This window comes from Coffea arabica, chromosome 5c (assembly GCF_036785885.1).
Source record: "Coffea arabica cultivar ET-39 chromosome 5c, Coffea Arabica ET-39 HiFi, whole genome shotgun sequence".
NCBI lineage: Eukaryota > Viridiplantae > Streptophyta > Magnoliopsida > Gentianales > Rubiaceae > Coffea > Coffea arabica.
Genome location: NC_092319.1, coordinates 45,249,618 through 45,259,659, shown reverse-complemented (window position 1 = coordinate 45,259,659; position 10,042 = coordinate 45,249,618). Strand labels below are relative to the sequence as shown.

The 10,042-nt window shown below is 35.7% G+C and overlaps 1 protein-coding gene and 1 long non-coding RNA gene across 2 annotated transcripts; one reads left to right on the top strand and one right to left on the bottom strand.

Annotated features, from left to right (window-relative positions):
• The first annotated feature begins 1,938 nt into the window (after nt 1–1,938).
• Nucleotides 1,939–3,440, top strand: LOC113690039 (uncharacterized). The gene is made up of 2 exons (XR_003448302.2): nt 1,939–2,102; nt 2,315–3,440. It is a non-coding gene; the product is annotated as an uncharacterized lncRNA (long non-coding RNA).
• Nucleotides 3,441–5,018: 1,578 nt separating this feature from the next.
• LOC113690031 (polyphenol oxidase I, chloroplastic-like) lies at nt 5,019–6,981 on the bottom strand. The gene has a single exon (XM_027207856.2). It carries the CDS (start codon nt 6,931–6,933, stop codon nt 5,197–5,199), a length of 1,737 nt encoding a protein of 578 aa, XP_027063657.2. The 5' UTR covers nt 6,934–6,981; the 3' UTR covers nt 5,019–5,196.
• Nucleotides 6,982–10,042: the final 3,061 nt, after the last annotated feature.

Below are 10,042 nucleotides of genomic sequence, written 5' to 3'. Positions count from 1 at the left end.
TTTCCTTAGTAAGTTAGGTTTAGAATTAGTTGGAGTTAATATCGTTTTCCATTGCTACTTAGGATTTCGGTTCATGAACCCTATAAAAAGAAGGGTTGGCCGAGTTTTATTCATTCAATCATCAATAAAGAAATTTCAGTTTTAACAGTAATTCTCTTAGCGTCGGTTAACCTTTGAATATCTTAGATTGGTTCTATGTATTCTTCTTGGCTTATCAAACAAGAATCAAAATTGTTCGTGGCACCATTCTACCAAAATCATAAGTTCCTTGAATCTTTTCTTGAGGATTAAGAATTAGTCTTAGTTCTCATCTAAGGGATTCTAAGGAGGTTTAGGGTTTCGTGCAATCAAACCTTGCAGTCACGTGTCTAGATCCTGTTGTTGGAATACAAGCACGGTTGGATTCGTATCAAATAAGTTTTTCCATGCCATTCTGGACAAGGAATTGGTACTTGATCATTGGATACGATCATTTCATTATTGTACTTTTCAATTCTCAACATTCCATGTATCAATGATCAGAAAGCACAAATGATAGGGTTTACGGACACTTCCAACCATTAGAGTGAAGCGTTGGTACGTGCCAACCCAGACGTATATTAACAACATATATACAAGAACAGGTTAGGAAATATTTTTGTTTCTAACAAACCCGCTTTAGGTAGATGTTTACCAACGTACAAGATACCAGCTAGTTATTAAAACTCTATGTGCAATTAAATCAAGAAGATGTCTAGTAGTACAGCATTTGTAGTCTAGATATGGATTTATCTTTCTCAAATTTTCTTGGCTCAGATGAGCACAGCATATTTATTGTACTCAAGATTAATTTGTTCGTATTCTCATTTGGAAATTTTCCCAGCAGATGAGCGGGCATTTGTTTCATCTGATAACGATTTAATCTTCTTTGAATTCCTCATCAACCCAAAAAAAAAAAAAAAAACTAATGGCGATGCAATCCCACCCAAATGTCTCATTTGGTGTCATGTAATATTGTAATGCCCATCTGGAATTTGGTGTTAGGCCCCGTGAACCAACAAGCCCAAGGTATACCTTAATCCCAAGAACTAAATATTTGGGCCGAGATCTCAGAGAAAGCCTACATCACAAAAGGGCTGACATGCAAAAAGAAAATGCCCAACCTATTTTAAAATAATCTAAAATGTCTCGCTAGCCTTCTCTGGACCGTACCCATCTTCATGGATTTGCAAATGTTTGATGAATAATTTCATATTTCTCTATTAAATAAATAAATAGATAAATAAATGTCATATTTCTTGTATCACTGCTGGTAAATGATTTTTCGTTTGATTTTCCTTAGATGTCAAGAGAAGAGCAAATTTTATTTATCTCCGAATAAACAAATTTTTGGTTGGGGCGGTAATGTTCCTTCAAAATTTCACCTCAAAAAAACATATTTAAAAACTGATTATTTGATTTAAATTTTTCCTTCATGAAGCTAGACGGTAGTTGTCACAAATAAACTGCGTTCTGTATTTTTCCTCCCCACCTCCAAAAACATGAAGGACCCAATGAGATGGAACTGGGCTACCGATAAAATGTAGAGTATGTCTTCCATTGCACGTAACCGGCCCGTGATACAGATGGTCTCAAAAAAAGTTTTTATGTTTTCTGTGAATGCATTTCTCGATTACTTTGTAACTTCTTATATATCATATCGTTATAATATATTTTTAAAAAAAAACTCAAAAAATAGCAATCCAAATGTGCTAATAAAATCCGTTAGAGCTTGGTTAAAACTTAAAACAGTTTCACTTAACGTGACTGAAAATTTTTAAAAAAAAAAAAAATTAAAATAAGGTTTTTTTTTGGAGGGGGGGGGGGGGGGGGGGGGAATGAAAGTGGTGTACTACTACCTAATAAAATTTATGTAGTACAGATTTGACAGTACAGACATATTTTGCTTTGCGCCTCATGCTGATTGTGTAGTACACATCCAAATGGCATACAAATGGCTACATTATACTAACGACCCCTGATAAGCTGTGACAGACCAATCTCAATTCTAAGGGAGTAGGGCAATCATTGAAGAACATAATTGGAACAATGAATGGGCTCGTCCTTTAGAGACTGCAAAGAAGGTAACTTCTCTACTCTTTTCTTTGTTTAGAAAATTTCCAGAGGTGCATCATCCATGCATGGAACGAGTCAAATATTAAGTGGAAAAAGATCTGCAGTCCATAGCCTTCAGCCTTGAGGGGCTTCTTATCTTGTTCTTTATTTATCATCCCAAAGCATTTGTCGAAATTTTCACCTTCTTTTTCTCCTCTTAAATGCAAATTGGACCGAATAGCTTCGCTAGTCCTTTTTCAGCCGTTGGCATCTCGCGAAAGTGAAATCCATCCGGGAATGCAGGTGTTGTACGTGTTTTTTGTCTTTGTATTTGCATCGCCAGGGGGCTAAAATCAGTAATGGCCTTATCCTTTACTAGTTGGATGGATTTTATCCGTAAGAGCTCGTGGGTGGCCAGAATGGCTGCGGGACCAGAGTATCGTTGTCTGTACACGTGATTATAAGGATGTAGACGTTCAAGTCTCAGAGTCAAGAACATGATACAATGAATTACTTTGGTTCTACGAATGCAGAAGGCAAAAGAAGAAGGAAAAAATCATGAAAGAATTGTACATAATTTCTGGTTTGGCATAGAGGTTTGGCTGTTACAAATAGATAATTAGAAGTAATTAATAGAAGGTTGAGATGATATTTGGGAGGAGGAGTAGTTAGCGATTGGATGGATTGTTCTTTAGAAATCAAAGGGAACGTAAAGGAACGCTGCTACGTACAAGTGAAAACGAATCCAAAGCAACGTAGCATCATGGATGCTGGATGCATTTGAACATCAAATCAGGTCCTTTTCCGGACAGAAAATATCTATCGTATCAAATGAAATCTAGCATACTCTCACTTTTCCTGCTCGCCTCTATTCAAGCGTCGAAACAACTAACGTTCGTCTGCACAAAATAGGGGAAAAGTCTTCATCATGCCAGCACCCACGAGAACTAGAGCTACAATAGTCCCTCACGTTTGTATATGACCGGTAGAAGACAGAAAAACCAATTAGTCTTAACGTTTGTTGCAATGTCTGGAATAAATGGACTTCTTCCTTCTCCGGTCTCTCAATCCCCGGTGATGAGCATCTTTGGTCTTCAACAGCCCTGTCCCTCGATTGACTAATAGAAGCCCATCATGATTTCTTGGTGAATATTATTATATTTAGCCTTCTTGTTATGACCGATGGACCTTATAAATTTATAGAGGAAAATCAACAGCTTCTGGTTATATGCCGAACACAGTAGTGTTGTGTCTTTCTTTTAATAGAGTTGAATGACCCCACCACTAGTACTATGTCTAAGTCCAAATACAAGAAAGTAAAACCAATACCCCTATCTATTATTTGGATAGAGAGGAACTTTTTATCACATGGGAGGTTTTGTGCCTTTTTCCAATTTCGTCGGTTTATTCTTTTTTCCTTTGGTAATTTCCTTTTCATATTTGTTCTTTCCAAATGTAGGGCCAAACTACAACCATTCAATTGATTTTAGTGGCAGTGACAGATGTACAGATAGTTCAATTTTCTACAAATTCCAAATGTATAATTCATTGGACAGAAATTAGGTTTCTGTTCACCATAATTAATTTGCAAGTATACAAACCAGCTAATCATCACACCAAAAATTAGTTTTTTTTTTTTTTATCATTGTAGATTTCAACTGCAAGGCTAAGCATAATAATTACTAATTAGTGTGTTTTTTTTCCCTCGTTTTTCCCTTTTTCAAGAATCCTCATTTACTATCATATTAAATTCTGATGACGACAGGCATTTTTGATGGCATCAAATTATTGGTCGGTCTTGGTCCCACAAGACTGCAATATATGGTAAATTTGACCGATAGCTATTTAATGCAGAGTGAGAGAGCCAAGTTTGTCAAATATTTCGAATGGTAATCAATCTACAAGAATAGAGAATTCACTTATATAAAGTTATATTAATCTTTATCTGTCCTATTCAACTTTTCTTTTAATTGTTCAAAGAAAATTTCAAGCATTATAAGGGAAAAATGAAGAAAACAAGGACTTAAGAGTCGGACCAAGAATTTTAAAGACACTTGCTTAGATCGTTTTACAAGAAGCAGTTGCACACAAGGAAGATGTTAGTGTTTAAGTGGATGCTCACTATAACAAGAACGCCCTTAGAATTCTAAGAAAAATGTATAACAGCTCATATTATACACTTAACACTAAATTACACTTCCAAGAATTCAAGGGGAGATCCATGTCGTGGTCGTGAAACTTTGGGTAGGTTGGCATATTATTACCCTATTCCTATAAAGTAAATGTACATTAAAAAATAGGAGCCGGGGTCAAGCCCTTTTAACTTTCATTCCTATGAATCATTAGGCAACTTGAGCTAGAAACTAATCAATTCCTTTGTTGTTGATCAAGCTTTCACATGTGCTGCAGATATTCTTATGTATTGAACTATTGATTGTGAAAGTAGGAGAATATAAAGTTCTGTCTTCACAAATTAATAAGGTTGCACATGAAATCAAAAGTGGTATATGAAATGAAAAGTGGGATCGCACAAATTTAAGAAATCACCTCTTTCCTCAACACACAAAAAGCAAGGATCATTATTATTGTAGAATTCCCTTACTTTTTGTAACCTCTCCTATATTCTTTTTCAAAAAAAAAAAAAAAATACTCTCCTATATTTTGGTAAATTAAATGTATAGTCTATCTGACTACTTGAAATGGCGAATCGGAAGCTAACACTTGTAAGCTTTGCCAAACGTGGTACTTGAGGATTACTTTTTGTTTTCCTTCTGGATACGCACAGAAAAATTTAATTTTGATTGAGGAAGAATTGTCTTTTTCTATTTCTTTTTTTTTCCTTTTTTTTTTGAGTGGAGAAAGTTAGATAGATGGCGTCATAAGATCTTAAACTTTAATGTAAATTAAACTTTTCAAAAAGAAAAACCAAAAGGGACGTTGTCAGATAGGTGCTGAAACATATTTTTATTAACTGGTGACAAGCACACCAGAAGTATTTTATTCATGGTGCTGAAACATGCATGCATAGGTCAAAATCAAAGCAATCGATGAAATCTAATGCCAGATTTTTTCCCAGGGAGGAGATTAAAAAAAAAAAAAAAAAAAAAAGTACTAGCAGGTGAATCAAGCAGCAACCTCAATCTTGATGCTATCAATGGTAAGAGCAGTTTTGGACTTTGGCACCAAAGTCACCAACAGGGCATCGTCTTCTTCAACATCTAAGTCCTCCAAAATCTCAGTCAACTCAAAGGTTTGAGTAGTCTTAACTTTCATGTCACCTTTAACCTTGTGTGGCAAATGTGCAAAGCTCCCAACATACTCGGACTTAGCAAAATCGTTTGGATTATCATCTTCATCATTAATGAAAACATCAAACTTAACATACTTGTCCATGGAAAACTCGATCCCGGACACCACCAATCTCTCTTCCTCCTCCTCCTTTTGCTTCTTGCTTCTTGATAATTTGGGCCTCTTGACCAACACTTTCACGGTCTTGTTAAGGGGTCCCGGGAAGACCTTATCAGCTTGTGGTGCCCCGGAAGTGAAAGCCACTCTAGATTTTGTCACGCGGGCCACGGGCTTATTCTTGACCCAAGGAATATCCACCTTTTGGTAAATATATCCCATTTTATCATTGCTAAAACAATCACCAACTTTCACGCGGACAGGCTGAGCATTTTCATCGTAGAAAATGAAGGAAGAATTCAGCCAATCTGGATCGGGGACCTCCTTCCTTTTACCTCCCAATTGCTGCCAAATTGTCCACATCCGGTCCACATTTGCATGATGGCTATAGAACACAATATCTCTTCCAGCTGAGTAGAAATTACCCATATCTTCACCATTTGGCTGCCTTGGATCGCCGACCCACCTGTGGATTGGGATATGGGGAATGGCCTCGATGGACCCTGCACCCGGGCTGGGCGCATCGCCGGCCCGGTATTCCTTTCCAAAGAAATCTTTGGCAGTGGTGGAATTAGTGACCATTTGACGGTACATGATTGCCAAATTGTTTTTTATCCTTTCTATGTCTGTTGCATCTGTATCCGTACCATTATACCCCAAGTCCACGACTGTTGGTGGCAGATGACTTTGGTTACGATTTTGGTTATACAGTGCTGACGATTGGTCCTGAAATATGGACGGTAGGGTCATACCACCAATGTTGTCCCAGTTCCAAAAGGGCAGTCCAAAACTGGGATCGCCTATTAGCTTTCCCAAGATTCTTTCATAGAAGTACAAATACCATCTATGAAAAGGAAAGAATAGCCACGAGTTATGGACTTGAATTTCTTGATCAGAGCCTGATTGGATGTAGGCACCGTTGCAATAAGCGCAATGAACATTTGCTTGTTGGGTAAAATTACGGGGATCATCAGCTGGCAGAGCTTTCATGAGCTCGACCGCCTTGTTAAGTTTTTCAATGTAGTCTTTCTTGACCAAATGAGCAGCTGGCCTAAAACGGTTCACCTTAGGTGGTGGAGGGAGTTTGTAGTCAATGACTTTGCCGGGCACCGGCGGACAGCAATTGTCAGTGACAACTGCTCCTGAAGGTAAGTCCGCCGGTGGACCGCATTTGGCGATTTCTGGGGCAGCTATAGGAGCTGCCATGGCAAAAGGGTTGATGATGAGGTTTGAGGCGCCATAAAGGCCACCCAAGCCCAAAAGCACATCCCTCCTATCAAGATTGTTAACTTGTTCATGGCTTTCATTGTTTTTGCATGAAACCGTGAACTGGTGATAGTTACGTTTGGCACTGAGGTAAAACTGTGATGGCTTCGTAGAGAAAGGGCAGGAGGACAGAGTAGAGGAGGAGGAGTAGGCAGTGGAGCTTTGAAGGGGAGTTGAAAGAGATGCCATTGGCTAGTTTTCTTTAGGGGGATTGTTGTAGCGAAGAAGCTGAGGGAAGCTCCTACTCTTATACTGAAGCAATTGGCGACCCCGTGTCACTGACGTTTTTATTTTTCTTCTTGCTAAATAGAAGTACAGCGTTAAACACGTGCTTGTGGCTAGTGGTGTTTTTCTTCTTTTTTTTTTTTTCTAGGTTGGTTATTGGTGTTCTTTGGTGGGTGTAATTGAAGAAGGATGCAAGGTCAGTCGCAAAGTCTACGATGACTGCTGCATTAATTCAATAGGATAGGATCAATAACATTCTACACAATTTGAAGGGAATTGGAGCAAGTACAAATGTACAATTGAGGTTTGATACTTTTTGGGAGATTTTATTGGCACTTTAAAAAAAAAAAAAAAAAAAAAAAAAAAAGAGAGTCCCGAGCATTCTATCCTCCATCCCGTCCCTTTTTTGTGCTCTTCCTGCAATACATCGTCTCTATATGTTTTAAAGGGAGGATGGAGTGTTAGAAACTTTTTTGGAAGTGTTAATATCATTTTTCTGTTTTTTTTTAGATGTTGGTGTATGTTTATCAATGTAGTTTTATTCATATATTAAATTAATAATATTAGTGTATGCCAGATTGTGTAAAATATACACAATCAAATAATTGCATAGAAGCCTTTAAAAGTATTGGTGGTGCGGGAGATTAAGGGTTCGATCCTTGTCTCTCACCCAAAAAGTTGTTACAATTTATGACGATCTTAATTGGTCATGTTCGATAGAGTCACATCGAGTCCCCCTCCCCCTCCTCCCCTCGATTAGATTAGATTAAATTCTAGGAGAGACAAAAAAAAAAAATTTGCATAGAAACCTAAAACGCACCTGTCCAAACCCATTCGAGAATGATAGTCTAATTAATGTGGATAGTGGAGAGCAGAAAGAAATCTTTCGATAATGTATAAATGGATAAATGCTGAGACTGGACAGCAGAACTCTACAAATGCATGGATAAGTTCGTGTGGTGTTTACAAAAACAAAATATTTTAAATACAATATTATAGTAATATACAAACAAAAATAACTCAAAAAATATTTCATTCATACAATATATTAAATATTTCAAAAAATATTTATAATAAAAGTTTTTCATATACAATGCTATAATAAAATATTTCAAAAACACTCTCAAAAATAATTAATCCAAATGGAGCGTATGTTTTTTAATATGTTGTTGGAGAATAAAGGACCACAAGCAAAGTAATTATAGTTGTTTGAGTAATAATAAAAAAATTCAATTAGCCAATTTTGTATTGTTTGGATTATTCTGATATAATATGATATTTCGTTCAAAGTATTAAGTTAAAAAACTTTTTTCAATACCTTTGAGAAGAAAAGGAAAATAGATAATATAGTTTTGATATTTCAGTGCAATCTTTTAATTGAGCATAAATGCAGCGAATAAAAAAGCAGAACTTGTTCAATGACGGTCTGCTTGGATATTATAGGTTCGTTTGGATAAGTTATTTTTTGGAATTTTTTTGAAATATTTTACTATAGTAGTGTGTCTGAAAAATTTTTACTATAAAATTTTTTTTGTGATTTTTTGGAGGAGTTTTTGAAATATAATTTGAAGTACTTTTTAAATTTAAAATATTTTTAAAATATTTTTTAAAAATTAATACTATCACCTACAACCACAACCGTCACCACTCTTTCTCTTTCCTTTTCCTCCTCCCCTCCCTTTCCCCCCCCCACCCTTCAATCTTCCCCTCCTCCCCTGGATCTGGTCGAGGAGAGGAGGAAGAGGGTGGTAGTGGTGGCAGTGGTGGCGGTGGCGAGTGGTAGTGAATAGTGGAAAATATTGTAAAATTTTTTAAAATTTTTTGTGTATATTTGTGAGTTGTTTTTGATTTATTGTATGAATGAAATTTTTTTGAATTGTTTTTGTTTTTGTATTACTGTAACATTGTATTTGAAAAATTAGTTTTTAAAAAGTAGACCAATCCAAATGAAAGTGTTTATTTAAAATTTTACTATGTTTATTTTTAAAAAATATTAATATTAATTCAAAATTAATATTTTCCCCTCCCCCACCAGGCCACCACCCATCACAGACCACGGCAAACTCCACCTACCACCAGTACCTACTCCCACCATCAGTGCCTATTTCATGTTTTCTTGTATATTTTTCAAATTGTGTGATTGTTTTAAAGTGTTTTCGTAATTGATATTTTAAAAAAAAAATTTCTAAAACAAGTTACCTAAACCACGTGGGGCTAGCCGAGGGTTTAATGGAAAAAAAGTTATCTAAAGATATCCATTGATTGGACAAATGCATGCACATACGTGGATCAGTTGGCGCGATATGATGGCCCACAGACACCTTTTCAATTGTCTATTGTAGATTTTGAATAATTGGGTTAAGATTCAAGGACCACAAGTAAAGTGATCATTAGTGTCATTTCAATAATGCTTGTAAAATTCATCCCACAATTTGACAATGTCTGGATGTACCCTGATATTGTATGATTCATTGAAATCATTAGACCCCATTTGGATTGCAATTTTTGGAGAATTTTTGGAAAAAAATTATAATAACATTTTTTAAGGATGTGATGTATGTAAGGTTACAAAAAAAATTATAAATTATATAGAAAGAACATTCATAAAAAATGTAAAAATATATGTCCAAAAGATCACAATCCAAAATTTTCAGAAACTTGGGGAAAGTAACTTTGGGAATAAAATGAAAATAATTCAAATAATTTCCCTAAGATTCTTATTTCACTACTATTTGTACACTAGAAGAAAATTCTTTTCTAATGACATTAAAAAATGGCAATTTATGCATACGTTAGTGATATATATATTTTTATTTAGTGACATTTTCTTGTTGGCGACTACTGTCCAGTGGCACTTGAAAAGTGGCACAAAATAATACTACATTTTTTTTTTTTATCAGACGACAATAATTAGTCTAGTTTATTCCTATTTTAATCTATACTAGGGGGAGAGATCCAACGGAATCTAGAGAAACCAATGGAAACTGATCCATCATCAGATCGTATGAATTTAAAAAAATCACATATAATAACATATTGATGGGAGACAAAATTTGAACCCATGATCTCTTAC